At 43.4% G+C, this 27,286-nt stretch overlaps 1 protein-coding gene across 1 annotated transcript; it reads right to left on the bottom strand.

Annotated features, from left to right (window-relative positions):
• Positions 1-721: 721 nt before the first annotated feature.
• Positions 722-26,283, bottom strand: PDE6B (phosphodiesterase 6B; the record flags this gene model as incomplete). Its single annotated transcript, XM_081845747.1, has 22 exons — positions 722-873; positions 1,947-2,103; positions 3,305-3,388; positions 5,505-5,579; positions 6,762-6,825; positions 8,693-8,800; positions 10,225-10,325; positions 10,597-10,684; positions 11,948-12,057; positions 13,650-13,757; positions 14,299-14,445; positions 15,344-15,409; positions 19,548-19,691; positions 21,342-21,491; positions 22,639-22,686; positions 23,019-23,085; positions 23,501-23,565; positions 23,648-23,722; positions 23,982-24,122; positions 24,395-24,484; positions 24,600-24,752; positions 25,822-26,283. The coding sequence occupies 22 exons, from the start codon at positions 26,281-26,283 to the stop codon at positions 812-814; spliced, it is 2,565 nt and encodes an 854-aa protein (XP_081701873.1). The 3' UTR covers positions 722-811.
• Positions 26,284-27,286: the final 1,003 nt, after the last annotated feature.

Here is a 27,286-nt window from a genome sequence, read left to right as displayed (position 1 = left end):
GCAACTACATAAGAAAAATGCATGTCTGAGACCTAGAAATTGTAAATAAAACATTTTAAACTTATTTTGCGGTCTTTGGTCTGTTCCATTGGAAAAAGTGGAAAAAGGGAGTCACCAGCTTCACACAGAATAAATAAGGTTTCATAGCCTTTTCCTGTTCATTAACTGCCTAACTATGGGACTTAGAACTCCTCTGCTGGGGCTCTCTGCGTGCTAGCCTCATGTTTTAAAATCATCCAGCTGTTTTGTTAACTTGCACATGTGGGTCTCTAGAGGATTAAATATAATGCATATATCTTCTTACCAATTCCCATCAGATACATAGATATTCATACACACACACAATGTTCTAGGGGATGACTCTCAGAATATTTGATGGCATTTCTTTTTAGCTATACAGTGGTACCTCGGGTTAAGTACTTAATTCGTTCTGGAGGTCCATTCTTAACCTGAAACTGTTCTTAACTTCAAGCACCACTTTAGCTAATGGGGTCTCCCGCTGCCACCATGCCGGTGGAGCACAATTTCTGTTCTCATCCTGAAGCAAAGTTCTTAACCCGAGGTACTATTTCTGGGTTAGCGGAGTCTGTAACCTGAAGTGTATGTAACCTGAAGCGTATGTAACCCAAGGTACCACTGTATATGTTTTCACTGTACACATAAAAACAAAGTGTAACACACATATTATATAACATATATTATACAGGTGCAGTCATCGGGCAGCCAGGATGTCTGTGACTCTTGGTCTACTGCTGGTTGTGGTAAATCCAGGCTAGGTGTTGCATGATCCCTGAAACAGACCTTTGTTGACTTAAATAATGCAACAAGTTGGAGACGGGGGAATGCTTTCCCCATTGCAGGTTGCCATCGTTCCTACGGGAATAAAAAACAGCCATTATTAGGGTCAGCTGCTTTAGGAGGACCATTTTTAAAAGCTGTGTGGCTATGAAGCACAACCTACTTACCGTATTTTTTGCTCTATAAGACTCACTTTTTCCCTCCTAAAAAGTAAGAGGAAATGTGTGTGCGTCTTATGGAGCGAATGCAGGCTGCACAGCTATCCCAGAAGCCAGAACAGCAAGAGGGATCGCTGCTTTCACTGCACAGCAATCCCTATTGTTGTTCTGGATTCTGAGATTCAGAATATTTTTTTTCTTGTTTTCCTCTTCGAAAAACTAGGTGCGTCTCATGGTGTTGTGCGTCTTATAGAGCGAAAAATACGGTAATTTCTGCATAGCTGTCAACCTTCCCTTTTTTTTGCAGGAAATTCCCTTATTCCAGCGCCGTTTCCCGCTGCTTCCCACTGCTATCCCGGATTGTTAGATATCCCATAGACTGTCCCCGGGACAGGTGAGGCTGCTGATCCCTTATTTTCAAATCTGAAAGTTGACAGCTATGATAAGAGATTGCTTTGAGATTGCAGGAGCAGGGGCAGGAAAGGGGCAGCTCTTGCTGGGTGGGGAATATCTTTGGCAGGTGGGTTTTGATGTTGAACAAAATATTTTGTTGCCCAGTGAAGTATGTTAGGTGTATGAAACTGGGGCATATGAAAATCAATTCAGGACTGAAGAGGGCTGGGAGTGAACTAGTAGTTCATGTTTAACACCTAAACAAAATTATGCTCTTGCTCTGTTGCTATGCTAATTAAGCTGCCTCAGGTAGGATGCCTTGATATCCACATATCCACCAAGTGTCCCAGAAAAAAGGGACACCCCGTTTTTTCCATGTGAGATTGCAGCATGGGTTGTATGACTCGCCTGGGAGAGCGTCTTGTTTTTTCCCCCTAAAAAAAGTTGGGTGGTATGTATCTAGTTACTTAGTTTTATCCAGCATCCAGTAATAAGCACACAAGAATTTTAGATGGGGTTTGTATAAAACAGGAGCTGGAAAGAAATGGAGGAAATTAGCCTTTTCAGATACATTTTAAATGGAATTTGTTTTCTAACCTCTACTGGCAGCCATTTTCTCTTCTTCTTTCTTTTGTTTTTCCTCTAAAGCTTTCATTTTCTCGTCATACTCATCTGCCAGGGCTTTCCACTCTTTTCTGTTGTTCAGTAGTCTGTCATACATTGGCTGAATTTCTGAATGGAACCGTGTAAATTCCTGATGCAAACAAAAAAAGGCAGTAACAGCAGAAACCCAAAACATTTCCAGTTTTCTGGCTGTCTTGTCTCTTTAAACCAATCACTAAAAATGTATGTGATGTTTAAATATTTATTGTTGCACTTTTGTTTCTTCTTGCAGATTAAAAATGAATTACCCATAATAATAAGATCTGTAATACATCCATTTTCTAAAACGTTTCTCAGTTTCAGTGGTAAGTCTGTAGCTAAGAAATGTCTGAGGGAAAGATCATATTTAACATTTCAAATACAATTCACAACATCAATCCAACTTTCTTCTTAAACCAAGTGGTAGATTGTTTTCAAGAAAATTAACAGCATAGGTGTGTTCCTTACTGAGCTCATCCAGAGCAAGCTGAGAGGGACAGTTGAGAGGTAAGAAGTTATGTAGCCATTGCTCAGTTCCTAAGCATGTTCATAGCTCAGTTAGTAGAGCATGAGATTCTTAATCTCAGGGTAGCCTTTAAGAATCCCTTAAGAGCATCAATAGCAACTTGCCTATCCATAGTACACATGGTAGTTCTATAACTGGGACATGGGTGGCACTGTGGTCTAAACCACTGAGCCTCTTGGCCTTGCCGATTGGAAGGTTGGCGGTTCAAATCCCCATGACGGGGTGAGCTCCCATTGCTCTGTCCCAGCTCATGCCAACCCAGCAGTTTGAAAGCATGCCAGTGCAAGTAGATAAATAGGTACAGCTGTGGCAAGAAGGTAAACGGGGTTTCCATGCGCTCTGGTTTCTGTTACTGTGTCCCGTTGCACCAGAAGCAGTTTAGTCCTGCTGGCCACATGACCCGGAAAAAGCTGTCTGTGGATAAATGCCGGCTCCCTCGGTCTGAAAGTAAGATGAGTGCCACAACCCCATAGTTGCCTTTGACTGGATTTAACCATCCAGTGGTCCTTTACCTTTAAAAAAAAATTACCTAGAACTGGGTTGCGTTGCAAAAATTTGCCACAAATCAGGCCTGAAAAAAACGGGGAGGACAACACAGAAAGTACAAGAATGCAACAATACTATGTGAGCAAACAAAGTATTGTTGAGGAAACATCTAGTGCAGAAGCAATCCTAGTTTCCTAAATTGTGTCATTATTTATTTGAAAATGTTAGCTCTAATTAAAAATTATTTACCTTAACTACCAGTAGCTAGAGTTTAAGGGCCTAGTAGGTACTAACTTCTTACCTTATAAACAAAGGTGCATACAAAGTCAATGAAACCAACTTGAAGTTTTGGAAGTTCAGCAGCTTTCCTTCTGTCCATCATAGGCTAGGAAAAAAACCAGCAATAACTTTAAAAATCATTATAATCATTTGTTTTGGTCTCTGTTGCGCTCTAGTAATAATGTCCTGGCCAAGAAACTGAAGCCAGGACTGTGTTCTACAGATAAAAGTGCACACTATTCTTAGTGGCTTCCTTTAACTTTTGTGGGTCAAAATAAATGGGCTGTAATCAGCAAGACTGTTGGTAAGGGGGCAAGATCAGCACTCAGTTATTCACTGCCAAAAAGGAGGATTTGCATCACCAAAAAAAAAGGGGAGGCACCAATTTGCATATGGTGGTTTATATGCATTAGGTGGAAATTTAGAAATAATTATTGTAATTTAAATAGAAATACATCTCACCGCAGTACAGAAGGCACCGGGTGACTTGAATACCTGTTCACCTGCTTCCTAGGGGCTACAAAATGCTGATAGGCACTTTCAGGGCGGTGGCTGTCCTTTTTATGGTTTCTTATCTTTAAACCAGACTTAGACTGGGCAGCTTCAAATGCAGGACACCTTCAAATAGAGATCTGTCCTCTGCAAAGGAGGATTCTGTACAATATCAATGAAGTGATGTCTCTTAATGTAAAGGTAAAGGGTAAAGAGACCCCTGACCATTAGGTCCAGTCGTGACCGACTCTGGGGTTGCGGCGCTCATCTAACTTTATTGGCCGAGGGATACAGTCATGTGCATACAGCTTCCGGGTCATGTGGCCAGCATGACTAAGCCGCTTCTGGCGAACCAGAGCAGCGCATGGAAACACTGTTTACCTTCCCGCCTGAGTGGTACCTTTTTATCTACTTGCACTTTGACGTGCTTTCGAACTGCTAGGTTGGCAGGAGCAGGGACCGAGCAATGGGAGCTCACCCTGTTGCGGGGATTCGAACCGCCAACCTTCTGATCGGCAAGTCCTAGGCTCTGTGGTTTAGCCCACAGCGCCACCCGTGCCCCTGTCTCTTAATGTACTCCTTTACTATTTCATATATAATTTGGTGACTACTGTTTCCTGCTCTGGTATTGCACTGGGAGGATTATCATGCAGTGGGAACTTAATTTTTGTGATTTGGTTCCCACTAAAACAGGGGTGGGGATCCTCCACCCCTCATTTTCCTCATCTTCTTATGGTTAAGTGTGTGGGGGGGGGGAGGACAGCTATCCCATGTAGAAGGACTCAAATCATGATTCTGGTGTGATGTTCATGTTTCAACAAGGCTACCCCCGGCTGTACCATTGCCTGTTCCCTGCTGAAAATGAATAGAGACAATGCACTATTTTTTCTACTAAGTTTGGAACAGGTTTTAAGAAATATCCACACACACACACTCCCAAAATGATTTGGGGTTACAGAATATGTGTAGAGTCCATTTTCTATAAATATACTTGAAAGATTCTCCAAAAGGCAAAGAGAAATTATTGCTTCATTTGGTTGCACTACTTTATGTCAAGTATTTTTTATTTTTATTATTATTATTATTAGGGAAGAGGAGAAGGAAATGGCATAGCTATGTGAGTGGCTTGTTATCCTTTATTAGGCATAACAAACCACACATTATCAAACAGACACCGTATACAAATTATGCAAAATATGAGCTCAGCATAACAAGGTTTTTCCCAGTCAGATCTTTAACTCCAGAGAAAATCAATTTGCATAAATAATACAATACAACATACCACATCGCCAATCAATTAAGAACCACTAAATCTCTTTATAATGGCCCAGTCTTTCTACATAGACAGCACTCAAAAATTCCGGAGTGGCTTGTAAAATTGTGGGATTCTGCCATTTTAAGCAAGATCTCATGGATCTTATGAGTAAATCATGGATCTTATGAGTAAATCATAAATCATAAAGGGTACAATGAGTTTTAACAAGAATGCCCCCCCCTTAAAATATGCTGGAATATGAAACAAGGAGAGACATGGGTTTTCATGTTACTGATTTGGTTCTGGTTTTACATTGTTAGTTTGTAATTATATGGGGGGGGGGGTTGTCCTTGATAGCATTGTTTATCCACTCCCCCTTTATTAGATTATTCCATATATAGTCACTCTGATTTCTTTTCTTTTTTTACATCAACTTTGAAAATACCATAATAAAAAGTGTGGGGAGGGAACTTACAATAGGTTGTTGCTGAAGCACATTTCTTTCCATATCTCCTTGTTCCCAAAATTCAGCTGCTACAAGTAGTGCCACCTGTATCCAGGAAAAACAAATGCCTAAGCTTTGGGGCATTTGCAGTTTAGCAGCTTGCATAAAAAGATAAAGGACTCCTGACAGTGAAGTCCAGTCGCGAACAACTCTGGGGTTGCAGCGCTCATCTCGCTTTACTGGCCGAGGGAGCCGACATTTGTCTGCAGACAGTTTTTCCAGGTCATGTGGCCAGCATGACAGCTTGCATACTGGATAATAAATTCCCTTACTGCTATCAGTGCTCACTTTTAGAATAATTAGGGTAGGGAACATGTTTCTGTCAGTATATGGAAACATCACCGCTGCAGACAGCCAGACTGTTGACATCACATGATGCGCCTATCTGTGGGAAAGAAGAATTTCCCAGGACGTTCACAGGCTGGATAAGTCTTTGTGAAGAGTGTAATTTGAAACCTTCTGTGTGAGCATGCTCAGGAAGTTTGTCAGACGTGCTAGAAGAACTGAACTGAAAGGACATGTTTTTCTCTAGTGCTGTAATGTCAGAAATAAACATCATGTAAATAGATTTCTGACTTATTTTCTTTCCCCTGCGGAAGCAGGAGAGAGGGGGGTTGTGCATTTTACCCACGCTTGGGAAAATGCCGCCTATCAAAATATCCCTGGTCTGTCTGGATATCAGCCAGAGGAGGTTACCGGTAAGCAAGCTCCGAGGACAGTGAGAGGGGCCAGCCTCTATGGAGGGGGCTTGCAAAACCAACAGTTTCAATGGTTACTTCTTTCCCCAAACTTTTTTGTTTCCAGCTTTTGTTGAAGTTAATCATATTTTTAAAAATCCAATCTCTACTGATGCATGGAAAGAATTCCTTACATCTTCTGTGCTACTAGACCCGGAACACTTTTTCACACGCTGTCAAATTAAATATATATTCTCGTTAAATCTTATATGCTGCCTCCCCTTTGAATTGTGCACGGAAACGCCGTTTACCTTCCCACCACAGTGGTATCTATTTATCTACTTGCACTTTGACGAGCTTTCGAACTCCTAGGTTGGCAGGAGCAGGGACCTAGCAATGGGAGCTCACCCCGTCACAGGGATTCGAACCGCTGAACTTCTGATCAGCAAGTCCTAGGCTCTGTGCTTTAACCCACAGGGCCACCCACCTCCAAGTAATGTGCTCTTAGTCTATGCATTAAAGAATGGGCACTCTGCATCGGGCACCTGACCTTACTCTGCACTTCCCAGGGTTTCGTGATAGCAGATAAGTCACAGGCAGTCATCATCATAGCCCTATAGAAAAAGAGGGCGGGGCAGAAGAGAAACAGAGAATCAGTGCAGTTAAGACAGGTAATGGAAGTTCCGTTCCCCCTGTCCCGGGCAGCAATTTGCTGCTGTATTTTGCACATGTTAAACTTATGAGCAATCTTAAAAGCAGTCCCACTTGCAACACTAAGAAGGCATCAAGGAGGTCTGGCAGAGTGGAGTCAGTCTGAGAAATGTAAGATTTGGCATGGAGAAAGAGTGGAGACTTGAGTGTAGAAGTCTGTTTCTCCTGGCTGCAGGATCTACTTTGTCCTGGTGTTGTTTTACACCAACAGGATCAGCCATAACTGAGAGCCGATGTTAGTGGGCAGCGCCAGCAGCGCCCTGGCCAGTTCTCTGAAGCTCCCCAGCCTTTCCTCTCCATCGGAGGACCTATGATAATGGCCTCATTTCCCAAACAAGACTGCTGCCTCAGCTGCTGTGAAGGAAACTATCCAATGACCAGTGTTGAAATGATAATACAGTGGTACCTCGGGTTACATATGCTTCAAGTTACATACGCTTCAGGTTACACACTCCACTAAGCCAGAAAAAGTGCTTCAGGTTAAGAACTTTGCTTCAGGATAAGAACAGAAATCGGGCTCCGGCGGCACGGCAGCAGCAGGAGCCCCCATTAGCTAAAGTGGTGCTTCAGGTTAAGAACAATTTCAGGTTAAGTACGGACCTCCATAACGACTTAAGTACTTAACCCGAGGTACCACTGTACTCAACTGCCAGTCCAGTTGGTTTCTGTGCATGAAATAGAGAGGGGAAGCCATCTTGTCCTTTGCCTCAGGTGGCAAAAATCCTTTATTCAGCCCTATACCCCAGAATTCTACCAAGATATGTATTTATCCAGAAATCATATTTATTAAATTTAGTTGGGATGGTACAGTTGGCTGCGGCAAGCCTGTCATATGTCTAGATAACACGATTGCCTCTTTTGACCTTGTAGTCAAATCTCCTTAATCCTGGGCTTATAGTTCCTATAAAAGACTTACCGTAGTAGCAAAGACAGGGGGTGAGCTTTTATGCCTATGCATCTAATCTATAAGATGCACTGCGGAACACTGGCACAGTTATTTCCTTTCATGCCTCAAAGCCCACCCTGTATGTGTGCTATTTGTGTGTGTCTGCGCGCATGCAGTGTAGTTGCTAATATAGCAACTAGCCACATTGCCCATGTCTTTAAAGCCTCCATTTTTAATCCCCAGTCCTAAAGGGCTCCTGGTTCCTTAGCTGCTGCTAAAATGGCTCATCTAATCCAATTGGTTTCAATTACTGAGAAGCACACTCTGCTCTGAGCATGGGCCCTAGTGGGAGGGAACCGTTAAAAGCTTTGAAGAGTAGATTTAGACACCTTGTGGAGTATCCTCAATCTGTTGTTGTTTTTTTCAGATTCAAGGCCTGGAACAGCTGAATCAGCACAGATAGATCATGGCTGAAGATGAAACAGCAAACGCCTTGTTCTCTTTAAGCAGATGTAAATAATAATGCCGACAAACCCAATGAACAAAATTGCGTTTAAGTTGTGCTTTAGTTCCTGAAAAAATCAGAGGTCCTTACCACAAGGATTGAATACTGATGTTTCTTTGTCACAGCATCCGTTGGGGGGTTGTGGTCCAAAGCATAAAAATGCATTTTCCTGGGAACCTGCCCCCCCCCAATGATCTATTGCTGTAGCTGCACCAAGTATGTGGTCTCAAGAGCATCATCTGCCCTCTCAGGATGTTACTGAACAGCTTGCCTCAATATAAATATTTAACATATGAAACAGGTATCATGGCTGATCATTGTCACTCATTTGTTCAGGCAAACCTTTTTTGTTTCATTTTGATAAAAAAAAATCACTTACATTATAATCTCTTTTTTTGTTGTCTCCAAGGACAAATATTCAACCCACTCTTTCTCACTGTTGTAGGTTTTGGATTCATCAACAATCTTCTGAAACATTGTCCTCTTTCTTAAAAAATAACAACAAGGTTGTGGATAGGAAACGAAAGAAGGTTAAACCCTTTCTATGCCTTGATATGAATTCATATCACCTTTTGATAGCCCAATACGAAGAGCAAAAGCTCTTCAAGGTGTGTTTTTTTTAATCACTCAAGTTACTTTTTTAGTTGTTGGGGGTTTTTTTGCTGTCTAGGGGAGCCATTTTGTGCTGGTGGCACTTTTATCAGTATACAAATATTGCCACCTCATTTTTATGGGGGGAGGGGAAGCACTGGGTATAGCCATTGTTAGCTCATATACCACTTTTTCTCCTTATCTGTCACCCTTCTTCCAAGATACACTCATAAAGATCAGAAGAATGAGAAAGAACCAATAAGAAAAACTCCCTTCACTGTATTAGATAAGGTTTTGCCCCTGGGACTGTCCTAGCATTGGACAGAGACCTTATCTGGACACTACTCGGCCACTATGTGGCTGCCGAGACCACATAACACTGGTCTTGAAAGATCTACATTGGCTCCCAGTAAGTTTCCGAGCACAATTCCAAGTGTTGGTGCTGACCTTTAAAGCCTCGGTCCAGTATACCTGAAGGAGCGTCTCCACCCCCATTGTTCTGCCCGGACACTGAGGTCTAGTGCCGAGGGCCTTCTGGTGGTTCCCTCACTGCGAGAAGCCAAGTTACAAGGAACTAGGCAGAGGGCCTTTTCGGTAGTGGCACCCGCCCTGTGGAACGCCCTCCCACCAGATGTCAAAGAGAAGAACAACTACCAGACTTTTAGAAGACATCTGAAGGCAGCCCTGTTTAGGGATGCTTTTAATGTTTAACAGTGCACTGTATTTTAATACTTTGTTGGAAGCCTCCCAGAGTGGCTGGGGAAACCCAGCCAGATGGGTAGGGTATAAATAATAAATTATTATTATTGCTCAAAGGCAGTAAATGGCAGTGTTTTACTGCTGTTTGTTTTTATATGCTTTGTTGTTGTAGACCAGACCAGATTGTTTCTGAAATGGAAGGCCAACAGGATATTTTCTGCAAGCTGACTGCATGCACGTAGGAAGTTTTTAAGAGTTGTCTTCCTATCCTTGGCTTTAACTTGAACCAAAACAAATAAACCACTTTCCATACAAAGAACTGTGTGGCTCTGCTGCTTTGCCTCAGCAATCACCCTTCCACCCCTCCCATTCCCTTTTTGTGTTGTGTGTGTTGTTTTGCCAGCAACAGCCGGGGGACGGTTGTCCCTGGAAGAAAAAGAACTGTAGTGTATCTCCTAAATAGACTGTGTGGGCACTTGAGATACGATGCCAGGGAGAATGCCAATCCAATATCCCATCCTCAGCTTGTTCTGCTTCCTTCTCCATAAGAATATAAATGAATGCTTTGAAGGAAAACAGCCACCATCTTGAATTTCCGTAGCAAATCTATTAATAACTTACTTGAAGTACAATGCTAAGTCCGTAGCTATAATGGCAATATCCATCAATTGATTCACATGCTCAAATTGCCTCCGGTTAAGGTTCTGGTAAATGTTCAGAGACTAAAGAGGGCGAAATGTATAGATCAGAGTGGAAGACTAGAATTCGTCTGTCATGCATCATTTTGGATATCTACATCTTTCCCCCTAATACTTTGCCTCACATAGAGAGAAATCTGTCAGTTTTGGTTTCTCTCGGTTTCTCATTTCCCCACTGTTAAGTTCAGCTCTCCTGATTTCCGCGTCAGTCTGTAGTTTAAAAAACAAAAAAACCTATGTGAAATCTAATCAGCATTTCTCCTAATATGCGGTATGAAAAGTATGGACCACAAACCTCTTCTGAGAGTAGAAACTTGCCAAATTCCAAGTGGTGTCTCTCTAGAATTGATGAACCATGAAGTTTGGCTAACGCATGTTGCGATCTATTAGGAAATATTTCCAAAGGACAAAATTGAAAGGGGATAGTTAGAAACAAAAAGCAAAGCTTAGTATGTGAAATGTTACTTTTGGCCTGGAGAAACAAAACAAAAATAGCAACCAGATATTTTCATTTCTTAAACTGTGAGTTTAAGCTCTTTTCAATAAGAGCTTGACAGTGAAAGTTATGTACAAAGAGCCAGAATACTGTCAGTGGAAGCCTGTGCAAGGACTTCTGCTTGAGCAATTGGGTTCCCCTCCCAAATTGGCTCAGTGAGGAGAACCCATAGAACAGCAGCTGAACAATCTCCCCACGCCTCCTGTTATGTATTCAGTGGTCTGTGTTTGCCTGGGCTGGAGTCTGGACTAAGAATTCTGAGCTCATGTGTTCTGATTTGATACATGGTATCCAATCACAGAGGGATGCGGGTGGTGCTGTGGGTTAAACCACAGAGCCAGGGGCTTGCCAATCAGAAGGTTGGTGGTTCGAATCCCCACGACGGGGTGAGCTCCCGTTGCTCGGTCCCTGCTCCTGCCAACCTAGCAGTTCGAAAGCACGTCAAAGTGCAAGTAGATAAATAGGTAACGGCATTTTTCTGTGTGCTGCTCTGGTTCGCCAGAAGCGGCTTAGTCATGCTGGCCACATGACCCGGAAACTGTATGCCGGCTCCCTCGGCCAATAAAGCGAGATGAGCGCTGCAACCTCAGGTTTGGTCACGACTGGACCTAATGGTCAGGGGTCCCTTTATCTTTACCTTATCCAATCACAGAACATTTCAGGATTTGGGCCTTTGCCATTGGCCCTTAAACTCTGAGTCATGATTTGCAGCTTGGAAGTTTAGACAGCCAATCACTTTGGGAGTGGGAGTGGCCCAGGCCTTCAGAAATGTATATATGCAGTTACTTTGCCCCTGTTGTCCAGTTCTGTTAGTTCAATAAAGGTTCTTTGCTGTTATCACTCATGGGAACCCAACTACACTTCACCTCCTTCCATCTGGCCAGCTGAAACTGTGCCCTTGAGCTATGATAGATGTATTCTTCTCAACACACTTTCATACTATGTTTCATTATTAATTCCAGAGAGGTTTATAACAATTTACATCAACAAAAATCAACAGAAAGGTATATCAATTAGGAACAATAAAATCATATCTAAAACTGCAGACATTAAGAATTAACACAAATATTTAAAATTCTTTGAAAGCTAGCTAGACTTTGCATACTTTAAAAACCTCACGCACACCAAACACCAGCACAATAGAACCTACTTCATCTGATAAAGATTGTTGGTCCCTCGATGGTCAATATCATGACACAAAGCCGCAGTCACCATTGCAAGTGCTTCAAGATCTGTGTAGTACTGTTTCAGATTGCCTGTCTACACCGTGTAAGGATCACAGAATTTGATTAGTGCTTCTAGTAGAAAATTCACTTGGCATTGCTACTTACTAGTACAGTGGTACCTCGGGCTACGTACTTAACTCGTTCCGGAGGTCTGTTTTTAACTTGAAACTGTTCTTAACCTGAAGCACCACTTTAGCTAATGGGGCCTCCGACTGCCGCTGCGCCATCGGAGCACAATTCTGTTCTCATCCTGAAGCAAAGTTCTTAACCCGAGGTACTATTTCTGGGTTAGCGGAGTCTGTAACCTGAAGCGTATGTAACCTGAAGCGTATGTAACCCAAGGTACCACTGTAGTCAAAAACCTATTCTACTAGGCAGATACAGAACTAAAATTTGAACTTGGAATGCAAGATGCATTTAAAGTGAATAGCATTCAAATATGCAATCCTTAATCCCTCCACCTGTAGTGTGAAGTAGTACCGTATTTTTCGCTCTATAACACGCACCAGACCATAACACGCACATAGTTTTTAGAGGAGGAAAACAAGAAAACAAGTATTCTAAATGAAATAGTGGATATATGATTTTTGTGGTTCATGCTGTGGCCACAGACATGTGATCTGACAGTGAGTTTGGAGTAGCCCAATGCAAAAATCCTGGGGATCCATGTGGATCCATGCTTTGTAATCATGGAGGAGGGAAGGAAGAGGAACCATGGATCCTCTGCTCACGACTGCAGCAGACCCCCCCCCCCCGCCACCCACAGGCATTCGCTCCATAACACGCACAGACATTTCCCCTTACTTTCTAGGAGGGAAAAAGTGAGTGTTATGGTGCAAAAAATACGGTATATAGCCCAGGAAAATTTTTACTATGCCACTGGCTGCATAAACCGATTCCACAGTCCCTTCTGGGTTCTTAAGCGCTTCAAAGATAGGACAGCAAAGGCTGAAAATATTAGCTAGAAGCTGCTGCAGTTGTTTAGGGAGAAGCACAGATACAGGACCACTCATAACAGCTGAGAGACCAGCAACTTTTGCACCTACTCTCCTTGAACTTTTCTACCCTGACTGATCATTAGAAGACCTTGTAACCAAAAACTTGCACCTGAGTTTGCTTATTCCCCATCCCTCACAAAAAAAGACACAACCCACTTTCGTTTCATGTTGTGTGTGTGTGCTTTCGTTTGTAAACCCAGTGCTTTTTTCCCTGGGGAACGCAGGGGTACGCATACCCCAAAACATTTTATGAATCTAAGTTTGGCCTCGTTGAGGGGCAGTATTTTAATATGAGTAGGAAAATGAAAGTACCCCTAAACATTTTTTTTAGGGGGGGAAGAAGCACTGTGTAAACCTGACAGTAGGGGCTCTAAGCTCCCACAATGGGAGCTTTTGGGGCTGAAGAGTGGGATTAAAATTCTACAAAAACAGACGAAAGGTCTCTTATGCAAACCATCAGAAAAGGCTGATAACTCTCCCTGCAGTAAGACTTATTCTTTATTCATTTAAGGACAAAGGCAGTCTAACTCAAGGGGATGGGAGGATAAAAGTCACATAAAGAGAGGGCAGTTGATCTCAGCTGAAACAGCATCTTGGGAAGGAAAAACATCAGTAAAGACCGAGATACCATGAGAAGTGTGAACATGGTTTGTGCAACATTGAAGCCATGGCGCCAGTTGTGATAGGTAATCCTTCTGTAACCCTTGCTGACGGAATATATGAACCTCACCAGGACCTGGGAAAACAGAACTTTAGTAAGCGCAGGTTTTGAAAACTCTGCAGCCAGAAACAGATGAGATTGTTGTCATAAAATGGGGATGGGGGCTCACAAACAAACAAACAAACAAACCACTGGCTCACTTTCTGGAGTATTTTTGGAATCTGCCTGCTAAGCAAAGTTTTCATTGCAATAAATTAAATGAACGTTACTAAGGAGAGGGGAAAGTATATACAAGTTTTCCCTAGACCTCAGATGTTCTAATTGTGAAAATTTTGGGGCACATCAGGTCTCAGAGGAAAGAATCACAGCCCCCAAATGGCTGCAAGTCTCTACCAGACTGTGGGTTCCTCATGTAGGTTGCTGCTGCTGCTGTCTGATGGATTTTCTGGAGTTTGGGAGAAGTGGGTAGATGCCAGTCAATCAATCAGGATTTAATACTCAAGGAACCAAAATATGTTACAGACAAACAACAGGTCAAAGGAAAATATATGCAGCATAGAATATCCTCATGTGGACAACTGAGAGAATTAGCCCACAGATTAAAGTTGTCACTTACCTCCTGTGGAATTTGGAATTTTTTCACCACTCCAAGTTCATAATACATCTGAATGCCACATTTCACAAGGTCAAGTTCAGTCCATTCCAAATCAGAAAAGTGGAAATCGTAGATCTCAAATTGTGCAGGATCTGGAAGTTGTTCTTTCTGGAGCAGGGGGAGAGTTGCAGCATTGGTTGAAGTGGTGCAACTCCCACTGACCAAGTACCAAGCATTTCTCAAAAATCTCCCAAACTGTGGCTGCTGAGCTAATTATTTTTATGCACCCATATGTGATCGACACAATAATATTTGTGTTGGCGCTGCTTACTGCTGTGATGGGGGCCAAATTTTGCTTCTACAAAGGAGCTAAATCAATTGTCAAAGATTATCTTCTCTTTCAGCCAATGGATATTTCTTGTAGGCTGCCTAGAGAACTTTGTTATGGGATTGCCCAAATAACATTTGTTGCACAAATTTCATTAATAAATATATACAATACTAAGATAGCCTGAGATTAGATACAATACTAATAGCCTGAGTCAAACTGGTCTTGGGATCTAAGCAATATCACTCATTCTGCTTTCCTGTTTTAAGATTTTGTGTGAATACCACTTTTGGTTTATTCAGAGATTCCAGCAATTGAAGTAGCTACTGAAAGTTTAGTTACCCTGTATTCTTAGGAGCCCAAAGTGTGTGATTTTCTACACAACACAACCTCCAAGTGAGTGAAAAAGAATGATAGAGCTGGTTGGGGAAATCCCACACTAAAAATCAAATTTGCTTTTTTACATGTAAAAGCTGCACCATAAAAATTGACCAGCTGCCAGGAGCTGGGCTGGAAGACAAGACCACTTTTGCCATTTATTGTCCATCCCAATAGTATTGATCATATTCTTTGATATTGGACTCTGCTGATACACCCTGCACACCCAGCTGTGCTGGGGGAGATGTTCCCCCTGATTATATTATAATCTCCGTTGTATGACTTTGGCAGGGGAGAAAGTTTAACTGTGAAATTTCAAAAGAAGGGTATTAACCCAGAACAAGCCACGTGGACACTCACTAGAACTGCAGTCAACTCTTCCTCATCACACTCAGCAACCTCTTTCCCAAGTTTCTGTCGTGTCGGCTGTGGAGACATATACAAGTTGAATTATGGCTGACAACACTCAGAGATGGGCCAAGACGTTTTGGCAGATCTAATGCTACAAGGATGCTACTGGTGACAGAGTGTATGAGGCTGCTGAGCAAATTTCATTCTGGCACCTACTGACAAGTGTCTGAAATACCACTCACGCAAAGGCTAATGTACACATTAGTTTTCCCTGTGCCTGTAATATAATAATAATAATAATAATTTATTATTTGTACCCCGCCCATCTGGCCGGGCCTCCCCAGCCACTCTGGGCGGCTTCCAACAGAGATAAAAAATACACTAAAATGTCACATATTAAAAACTTCCCTGAACAGGGCTGCCTTCAGATGTCTTCTGAATGTCAGGTAGTTGTCCATCGCCTTGACATCCGATGGGAGGGCATTCCACAGGGCGGGCGCCACCACCGAGAAGGCCCTCTGCCTGGTTCCCTGCAACTTGGCCTCTCGCAGTGAGGGAACCGCCAGAAGGCCCTCGGAGCTGGACCTCAGTGTCCGGGCAGAACGATGGGGGAGGAGACGCTCCTTCAGATATACTGGACCGAGGCCATTTAGGGCTTTAAAGGTCAGCACCAACACTTTGAATTGTGCTCGGAAACGTACTGGGAGCCAATGTAGGTCTTTCAAGACCGGTGTTATATGGTCTCGGCGGCCGCTCCCAGTCACCAGTCTAGCTGCCGCATTCTGGATTAGTTGTAGTTTCCGGGTCACCTTCAAAGGTAGCCCCACGTAGAGCGCATTGCAGTAGTCCAAGCGGGAGATAACCAGAGGATGTACCACTCTGGCGAGACAGACCGCAGGCAGATAGGGTCTCAGCCTGCGTACCAGATGGAGCTGGTAAACAGCTGCCCTGGATACAGATTTGACCTGTGCCTCCATGGACAGCTGTGAGTCCAAAATGACTCCCAGGCTGCGCACCTGGTCCTTCAGGGGCACAGTTACCCCATTCAGGACCAGGGAATCCTCCACACCTGCCCGCCTCTTGTCCCCCAAAAACAGTACTTCTGTCTTGTCAGGATTCAGCCTCAATCTGTTAGCCGCCATCCATCCTCCAACCGCTTCCAGACACTCACGCAGGACCTTTACCGCCTTCACTGGTTCTGATTTAAAAGAGAGGTAGAGCTGGGTATCATCTGCATACTGATGAACACCCAGCCCAAACCTCCTGATGATCCCTCCCAGCGGCTGCATGTAGATGTTGAAAAGCATGGGGGAGAGGACAGAACCCTGAGGCACCCCACTAGTGAGCGGCCAGGGGTCTGAACACTCATCCCCCACCACCACTTTCTGAACACGGCCCAGGAGGAAGGAGCGGAACCGCTGTATGACAGTGCCCCCAGCTCCCAGCCCCTCTAGACGGTCCAGAAGGATGTCATGGTCGATGGTATCAAACGCCGCTGAGAGATCCAGCAGAACTAGGAAACAGCTCTCACCTTTGTCCCTAGCCCGCCAGAGATCATCAACCAGTGCGACCAAGGCAGTTTCAGTCCCATGATGAGGCCTGAATCCCGACTGGAAGGGATCCAAATGGTCCGCTTCTTCCAGGCGTGCCTGGAGTTGTTCAGCAACCACTCGCTCAATCACCTTGCCCAAGAATGGAAGGTTTGAGACTGGGCGATAATTGGCCATCGTGGCCGCATCTAAAGATGGTTTTTTAAGAAGCGGTTTAATAACCGCCTCTTTCAGCGGGTCTGGGAAGGCTCCCTCACGGAGGGAAGCATTCACCACCCCACGAAGCCCATCGCTCAGTCCTTCCCGGCTAACTTTTATAAGCCAGGATGGGCAAGGATCCAGGAGACAGGTGGTTGGCTTCACTCGTCCAAGCAGCCTGTCCACATCCTCGGAGGTAAGACTCCCTAAACTCCTACTCAGGAAGTAGCCCACTGAGCATGTGCAGCAGCTGTCTCAAATGTACACACCTCAGCTGAACTGTGAAGTGAATGTGGCTTACATTTTCAAATCAGATGGTGTGAGGGAAAACGCATAAGACAGGAGCCGTTCTCAGGAAACAACAGGATAAATATGGATTGTGGCTAACATCATGTGTCCACAGCTTCAAACTTAATGTGTCCACAGCAGTGGGAGGGCAGTGGAGCTGGAGTAAATGGAAATGCGTACACAGTCACAGAGACCAACTTTCTCTGTGCACAGACATATTTGGGTTTAAAAATATATATATTTAAAGGTGTTTACTGTACTTTAAAGAATGAGACTTGACAAAACCATTCCTCATGCAAACTTACATATCCCTTTAAAAGCAATTTAAACATTCAAATTATTACAAAGGTGCCCTCTCTCCCTCTCCATGTCTTCCTCGTCCCTATTTGGGAAGTATATTCAATTCAATCCTTCCGTCTGCAGCATTGAAGCAAATATTCTTTTCAAGGGGTAAATTACACATAATTGAAAAGCAGCCTCATAAGCCTGGACACTTTGAATGGAGGAATGGCAGGGAGGAGGGCTTGTTGTTTATCCCTTTCTCCACCAACCATTTTCTCACTCAAAATTGGCCACCCAAGATGCCTTCCCCATGTCAGGGTTCTAGGGAAAGGTAGACATGCATCTAGAACATAGCTGTCAACTTACAGATTTGAAAATAAGGGACCAGCAGCCTCGAAAATAAGGGATCAGCAGCCAAAATAAGGGATTTTGCCTTAGTTTATACAGAAATCTGGCACTGATGGAGCCCTGCTGCTTTGGCTGCCACTTGACTGTGTTTTGCAGGGGGTTGGACTAGATGATCCTAAGGGTCTACAACTCCCACCAAAGAAGAGGGGCAGACAAGACTGATGAACGATGTCAAGATGGAAAAGCTTATAGGCAGAATTAGAAACCAGGAACAGGACCTCTTTAATAAAGAATGGGGAAAGTTTATAATTTATTGGAAAAGCTATTGTAAAGAGTTACATACATACATTGGTAGGACTGACAGAAAACTTGTAGTAAAAATTTGAACTATGGATGGACAAATGATTTATAAAAACAGAGTTATGAAAGGGATACAGAGGGGGAAATCACTACATTAAGATGCTGCACTGGCTGGAGGGAAAGCTAAGCAACACGTCGGGGCTGCTGTCGTCCTGGCGCAAGGAGTTCCATCGGCCCTTCCCTGCCCGAGAGAGAGGGAGGGAGGGAGAGGGACTCTCGCCCATGCCGCCCGCGAGCCCGGCATGAGGCAGTTGCGGCGCCACTGTGGCCGCTGAAGCGCCACCCTTCTACGTCCCTCCCCATCCCCTCCTCTTCCTCCTCCCTCAGGCTGCCTCCTCAGCCGCCGCCGCTGCCTCCAGCTTCCCCTGGCAGCACGGCGGAAGTCTCGCAAGAGAGGGGCTGCCTGCGCACCCGCTGCCACCCGTCTCCTCACGATGTGCCCCTGAAGAGGAAAAGGGAGAGACGGAGACGCGGCAGCCCATGCGCTCTCTCTCGAGGTGGAGGAGCCCGAGCTGCTACTTCCAACCCAAGCCGGGCGAGCATGAAACCCGGGAAATTTAAGGGACATCATCAATAAGGGACAGCAGCGGGACACGGCGCTGGGATAAGGGAGTTTCCCGCCAAATAAGGGACAGTTGACAGCTATGATCTAGAACCCAGGTGGCTGGGGGGCAAAGCAGTTTGTGGGGATGATTTAATTAGGAGAGCGGCCAACATGAAAGGGGCAGCCATTTCCACTTAGAATCATAGAATCATAGAATCATAGAGTTGGAAGAGACCACAAGGGCCATTGAGTCCAACCCCCTGCCAAGTAGCACTTCCCCCTACTCTGCTCAAAACCGCAGGCTTCTGATGCTGCTTTCCAGTGAAAAAACTAAAATCTGTTGGGCCTTTATTACATATATTTGTGTGTTACTTGGATATTTGTCGTGTGGTTGCGAGATCAGGGCTCATGGATGTGTGAGTTTCTATTTCAGTGTTGCCGGTTTTTGTGGCATGATGAAAGCAACACCAGTTTCCCAAAAAAGATGAGTAAAGTGTAAAATATTGGGGGGGGGGGTCCTAGAACACTAATTTCAACTGATTGGCAACAGTCGAAATGGGAAGAAGCCTGAATTTGAACGTTTAAAATACTAACAAGTGGTTTTGGAGTGAGGGGAAAAAACCAAGGGCTTAAAAAACCATACCAGTATTGCTTGTATTTCGTTCTTGTCGCATTGCACATGGTAGAGCACCATGTCCTGTGCGATATCCTTTCGGTTCTCCAGCTTGTTCATCTTATCGTAGGTATCAGTATTGAGCACAGACCAGCCCAGGAACTGTGTCAAGGACTTGGGAAATAAAACAAAAGTTACTATTACAGCTGCACAGGAGTTGGCCCTTCTCCCTCTCCCAGATCTCAATGATGCCTCTTAAAGAACAGTACTAATACACGTGATATGTATATGTTTATTAACTATTACTAGGATTTTTATTCTGCCTTCCTACAGTCAAGGAAACAGTCAAGGTGGCTAACACCACAGGTTAAAAGCAGACTAGCAATATCATAATTTTATAAACAAAAATGCTGTAAAAAAAAAACCCCAAACCCAGCAGCAAATTAAAAAGAACAACTACAAACCCATTACTGGAGGGAATGATACAGAGGTGGACCTTGGTAATATGGTGCCCTGTGCGAGACCAAAATTTGATGCTCCCCGCCCCCACCGACCCAAAGCTGCTTTCTCACAGCCTGGTGAGGGAGGCACTGGGCTTTGGGAGGGAGGTGCAGGGTCCTAGAGCCCTCTTGCTTCCTTCCCAAAGCTAGGCAAGTGACACCTTGGCGTTGGGAAGGAGACAGGAGGACCCAAGGACCCAAGGACCCTGTCAGAGCCCTCAGGCCTTCTTCCCAAAGCCCATCATTTACTAGCCTTTGGGAAGAAGGCAGGAAGATGCCCCCTTGGCTCCTGCACCCTGTTTGGTGGAACCGGTTGTGCAGCCCTAAATCCGCCTCTGAATGATACAATCTAAGAAGAAAGAGATAAGGCTTTAGATCATCTTTTGCCAACCCAGTGCTCTCCAGATGTTGTTCAACAACTCAGTCCAAACACATACTAGTTGGTGAAGGCTATGTTGATGACTTTTTGAAGACGATATGCAGAAGAAGCTAAGGGGAATGCACATAAAACCATGGATTTGGAACCAAGTTTAATTGTAGACAATCAAAGAGAAGAGGAGCCGGAGAAAGCAAAAGATGATACAATAGCTGGGGAGAATCAGTAACTATCTCAAGTCAAGGGGGAGGTTTAAATGAGCACGATGGGAAGCCATTTCAAGAGTGGCCTAAAGGTGTGTGAGAGATATACAACTTGTAGGTAAAATGGATTTGTAGCAGAGTTTGGGTACTGGTGGAAGTAGCATAAAAAGAAGAAGTGGGAGACCAACCATTTAAGAAATGGAGGCTAGCTCCATGCATCAGGTAGCTATTTATTTGCATACTGCATAGAGTAGGAACCTAAGGCTAGTACAAGATTAACTCTGTTGGTTTATTGCAGAATTGTGTTAGTATTTTGCAATCAACTGTCTATTATTATTATTATTATTTATTTCATTTCTACACCAGTTAATATTTTTAAGAAAAATCTCAAAGCGGTTTGCAGCATATTAAAATGCCAATAAAATATCAATAAACCAATCTGTCAAAGCAAGGAAAACTAAAATATTAACTTAAAGATTTCAAAATAAAACATTACAAAGGAGGTCAACTGCAGAATTCATAATTAACACAAACAAAGTTAACAAAAAAACTTAAACTTTTTTTAAAAAAAAAACCCACCAAAAAAAATGCTAAGTGAAGTCAAATATAAAATGCACATTTGAAACAGCATAATTAACAAGAGAATAAAATATTATCATAAGCGTGACACAGCTGTTTGGCAGGCACAAAAAGATGGGGCAAAAGAACATCTGTTTTCAATTCCAGCTCCAATAAAGAAACCCACCTCCATTAGTGTTTCATCTTGTTCATCAAAGGGCTTCCCATCTTTTCTGTTGTAAAAGGTGGCTACACCAACAATCTCTTCCTTTTTGTTGACTATTGGCATGGAGAGAACATTTTTGATGATCCACCCTGACTCATCAACAGGACTTTCCTTAAAGCAAGATACGAAGTATGTGTCACTATAAATTGCACATTGTCCCACTATAATAGTGATATTATTATTCACCCAAGGTAAAGGAGGATGTCGTATGGACAGTACCATATTTAAGCTAAGGGCATAGCTCTGCATTACTGTCAGGGAACTGACATCAGAGCGAGAGGCGGAGGCAGGGCTCCAGAGCGATGCCGGAGAGGGGACCAGCAGGGGGGAAGGAATTCAGCATAACACCAGTAGAGAAGAGAGGGAGATGGAGGAAGTGGAGACAGCTCTCCAAGACCCTTCACCAGAGACTAGTGGAGAGAGCGCTGACACGCCCCTGCCTTCCCCATACTTGCGCAGACGAGTTCCGCGCAGGGAAAGTAGGAGGAGACTAGGCGTCAAACAGCTCTTATGCTGGAAGAGGTTCAAGAAACGCCCACTGACAGATTCTGCAAGTGACTGACCGGTCACGGAGTGTGAGCTGTCAGCCAAGGCATGGTTGGGCAGGCAATATAACTAAAACTGAAGGCAACTTACGCACAAGTAACCCCCTTACAACCATTACAATTACAAACTTAAATAGATTTAGGATTCATTTCTTCTTCCCAAGATACACCAATGGGGGACCCCTCATGAACAGCTGCAATCACACACTTTATTGTTGTTGTTTAGTCATTTAGTCGTGTCCGACTCTTCGTGACCCCATGGACCAGAGCACTAAAACGAAGCAGGGCAAAGGCTAATAGAGTTCTGCCAAGAGAACAAGCTGGTCATCACACACACTCTTTTCCAACAACACAAGAGACGACTCTACACATGGACATCACCAGATGGGCAGCATCGAAATCAGATTGATTATATTCTCTGCAGCCAAAGATGGAGAAGCTCTATACAGTCAGCAAAAACAAGACCTGGAGCTGACTGTGGCTCAGATCATCAGCTTCTTATAGCAAAATTCAAGCTTAAACTGAAGAAAGTAGGAAAAACCACTGGGCTGGTAAGATACAATCTAAATCAAATCCCTTATGAATACACAGTGGAAGTGAGGAACCGGTTTAAGGATTTAGATTTGGTGGACAGAGTGCCTGAAGAACTATGGATGGAGGCTCACAACATTATACAGGAGGCAGCAACAAAAACCATCACACACTTACAGTACCTGAAATGTAAACATCTCATCCGAAGCTGCATCCATAATGTTGCAAATCTTTAAAAAAATGCAGAAATGTTTAGTTTCCATCTGTATTTTTTATATGCTGTTAATTAAATCTAAAGTAGAATTATTTAAGTCATCTGATCCAAAGCCCTCCTACCAAGACCACCCAAGGTCTTGCACAACCTCCAGCTCATAGCACAAACTACTTTTGAAACTATCCTTCATTTCAAGATGGCTACTTGCTATGCGGCACAGGGTGGGAGTTGTTTGAGAAGAACCAGTCCAAAGCTCTCTTGGTCACATAGAAGTCATCCAATGGTTCTTTAGCTCTTGACCAACGTTGTTTTGATGAATCATGGAAATATGCTAATGTAAATACTTACGAAACCAGTTTCTGCAACGTATGTTGGAAGGCCACTAACCAATGCCCAGTGATCTGGCTTAGGATTTCTAAATGGAAAAGAAAATGCACAAAAACGTTGAGCAAATGAGGATTGGCTACAAACAGAACACACTTAAATTACTCATGCTGAAATTCTTAAAGAACTTTACTGCAATCCCAGCCTCCTGATCCTTTCCCTTCTAACATTTCATACCCTCCAACATATCCAGGCCAAAAACCGGGTTGCATGTTTTATGGGCCACGTTCATGGGTGAGTTACACGACCCACATGAGATCGCAGCCCCCCCCCCCGTGTTCTTTTCACAGAGAAATTACAGAACCCAAAATGGCTGCTGTGTGGAAAAAATGGTGTGTCCCACTTTTCCTGGGACAGTTGTGGGGTGGCCAGATGAAAAAGAGAACAAGGCTCCTGTACTTTTAATAGTTTTGCACTGCCCATGAGGTCGCTTCTTTTTTACTTACGGGATGACTTTGATTTCCTCCTTTCCATGTAAGATATAATCAATGACTTTATAAAAGATGATCTCCTACAAATAGAACAGAAATGGGAATTCTTAGCAAGTGACCAAGTGGTGAAACGAGATATTTATTGTCAGTTTAAAGACCTACTCTGCCATCTGGAGTCCGAGGTCCTGAGTAAGGGGGAATTTCACCCATGAGAACTGGCCACAAATCAAAGAATTCCTGGAAAGGGAGATAAATATTATTACAGAAGGTCAGTTTTGGCCATATGAAGACAAAAAACAAAAACAAAAAGTGAATGCCTCCCATGATTTAAATATGTCCAGGTGTGACATTATTACAAAGAAGAAGGAGGAGGAGGAGGAGGAGGTATATATATTGAATACAATTTTGAAGATGCCAAGGACTGGACTAGGTTTCTTTTCCATGCAAAGCATGCTCTCTACCACTCTTACTAAAAAATCTTAGAAACTTAGCTTACCTTTTCTTTGCTCATATCCAGAAGGCCTACAGAATACCTGTCACAATTCAAATATGCTCTCACTGTGTAAAACGATTTGTGGAATTGCCTTTCAATGTCAGTCAGTTCCTCAAATACCTTATTGGCTGACCACAGCAAAACCTGCAGAACAGCAAATCGGCATGTTAGTTGATTTGATAACATAGCAGGTTCCAGGAGCACCATCTGAAATTTCAAGCTGTGTATGTGTGCAGGAAATAAATATATCAGCTTTTGACTTAAAAAAATATTGGCCCTCATCCTCAGACAAGCAGGAGTAGGAGAAGAAAACCAGGTAAATTATGGGCAGAAACAGCAGTTGCTATTTATCTAAAGAAGGTTTAGGCCGAGTGGGGGAAAGACACCTTGCGTTCAGAAATTTTTTTTTTCCTTACCTGACCTCTTCGAGTTTCACAGTTGTGAAGGTAGCTCAGATGATAAATTTTCAGGTTCAAAGAGGCAAAATTGAGGTACTTCAGGAAAATCTGGGAACATTAAGAAAGCTTCAATCAGTTCAACAAGGTGTGCCGTTGCTATAATGCTTATAGGCAGTGTTAATGGGCAAGGGGATTCTCCCTAACAAGTTGTATTCATACTTACACTTTCATCTGCGCTGCTGAAGAATGGACCTCCGACTTTATTCACTGCCATGATCACAGCAACCACGTCTTTGCCATTCATGATTGGGGTTGCAAGGATGTTCCTTGTGGTATAGTCGGTGAGTTCATCAACAAAAGTACTAAAATGGTCACACTGTTGATTTTAATTAAAAATTACAATTTATTTATTTTTACGAACAGTTATATTTCAGGTTTTTCAAAATGAGTAAGAGAGAAATGACATGATGCACAAATACCTTAAAAGTAGCAGAAAAACACACAGCAAAATGAACAATTCTAACTTGCCCATCACAACGGTTTAGGCATCAACTTATTTTCTGAAAGCTTACAAAGTCTTAGAAATGAGCTCCAGTAATACTGGATTTTCACTTATTTCAAAAACCTTCAGTTATATCCGACAGTGTCGCTTAGCTGATAGTAAGGCTCTTATCAACAGAACAGTAAGTACCATATTTTTTGCTCTATAAGACTCACGTTTTCCCTCCTAAAAAGTAAGGGGAAATGTGTGTGTGTGTTATGGAGCGAATGCAGGCTGCGCAGCTATCCCAGAAGCCAGAACACTCTGCAGGGATCTGCTTTCACTGCGCAGGGATCCCTCTTGCTGTTCTGGCTTCTGAGATTCAGAATATTTTTTTTCTTGTTTTCCTCCTCCAAAAACTAGGTGCGTCTTATGGTCTGGTGTTGTCTTATAGAGTGAAAAATACGGTAAGTGATTTTGAGTGATTCCCCCACCCTCTTGCAGCCCCCACCTCCTAAATCTACTCCAGAAGGTTGAGTGAAAGATGCGTGGTAAATACAAAATTACAAAATTAAGCAGGCTATAACTTTGAACTAACCCAACTAACCCAACTGGCTGTAGAGATGTCAGTGATAGGCTAGCCTTTCTACATTCCATCCATCACGGAACATATACAATAAATAAATTATACTGAAATCATAACAGATCTTTGACCTGGTGCAACCATACTGTCCTATTTTGAAGCTTCTTTTCTCAAGGTGGACAGCTGATTGACTATTGACGGGATCAATTATTCAGGTCATACCTACCTGCTGGGTGAGGTGGGGGCTCAAACAAATTTGAGGGATGGAATTTGTCCAGGGACTTATTTGCAAATCCGGGGACTATCCCCGGGAAATAGTACTAATGAGAGCACCTTGAATTGGTCCCAGAAACAAACTGGCAAACAAACTGGTAGCCTTACCTCACCAACATCTGGGATGTTCATGGTCTTCTTGGTCTGAGCAACGTGCCCCACGACACCAATGTCTAAAGGGAAGACAATTTCGCAGTCTGGGGCTACCAAGCATTCTTCTAGTGCGCTCTCCTTATGAATGTTGAACAGCCGGGTTGCAAGCTCAGGGGTGCCATTTCGCTGCCTGAACATGAAGAGGCTGCACCGGTCGGCATGGATCAGGGCACTGATTCTCCGTAGGGTCTTGAAGACGACCTTCTCCATGTTGATGCTTTCCTGCATGTCTTGGATCAGCTCAAAAAACGCTTCGCTCTCCTCCTCCTGGCCCAGCCCAGTGAACTCTTCCAAGCGTTGGTGGCTATTTGTCGTGGCAACCGGGGTCCCATTCCCCATTTTCTTCTCAAAATACTGCCTAGCAAAATCTGGATGGGTGTCCAGGAATTTTTCAACTTCACCTGCGTTAATGCTCATGTTACCGTTCCTTTGATTCTGGGTGTTCCCCTTTCACAACAATCGTCTCGGTGTACAACATGGAGACAATGATCTGTGAGGGGTAATTATCCACCGACAAGCTGAGTATGTGGAAGGGCAGATCTTCTCAAGCAAACAGATTAGATGACCTGTCCCAAAGCCACAAATAATTCCCAAAGCCCTCTTCGCAGATGTAAGATCAGTTATTATATTTTCATATTTGGAAGGAACAGCTTTCTGCAACGCACTGACCTTATTCTCTTCTTCATTTTCAAAGTTGTGTATGTATGTTATATTTTTTCTCTCCTGGTAGTGGTCCTTAAGAGTCAAATAAACTCTCCAAAACCTAATTAAACACACACTGCTCCGTTCTAATCCTTAGCTAACCAGGTGAATATCTTATTATTCCTGCTCTCAGAAGGGACATGCTGGAAACCTGAAATCAAATAAGGTATATATATTCCATAAACAGACTGGTTACAGACAGTCAACAAGAGGAAATATTTATTGGACATAATGGGTTGTCTCCAACTAGGTTTTACTCAGAATAGGCTTACTTAAATAGTGAGCAGCCTAAGTTAATTATGTCTATTAATCTCAATGGGTCTACTCTGAGTAGGACAAGCATTAGAGACAACCTTGTATTTTTCCTATTGGCTGAGCACGTAGCCTTGCCGTTAGACAGAGGTGAAGTGGCTCACATCAGGCTGACATATTTGGGGAGCATAAAAATGCAAACTGACAGTTCTTTAGTTTATTATTATAGTCTCGCCAGCTTCTAGTGGGGGCACTAATTTGGATTTGCTGCCCAAAGCACCAAAATGTCATTTCTGGCCTAGAAGTTTGATCCACTTTGGATAAGCAACCACAGAACATGGATGCATTTTTTGGAAGCCGGATTCCCAGTTCCTTAGGACTTCTTCAAATCCATGCTTGTGGCTTCAGAAAAAAATTAAGCACCTTCCACCCAACATTCTCTTAGCCCATGCTAGCTCTCACCTGG

This window comes from Podarcis erhardii (assembly GCF_964252035.2).
Source record: "Podarcis erhardii genome assembly, chromosome: 17".
Lineage (NCBI taxonomy): Eukaryota > Metazoa > Chordata > Lepidosauria > Squamata > Lacertidae > Podarcis > Podarcis erhardii.
Note: the sequence above shows the minus strand (reverse complement) of the source record. Positions and strands in the feature narration are given on the sequence as shown.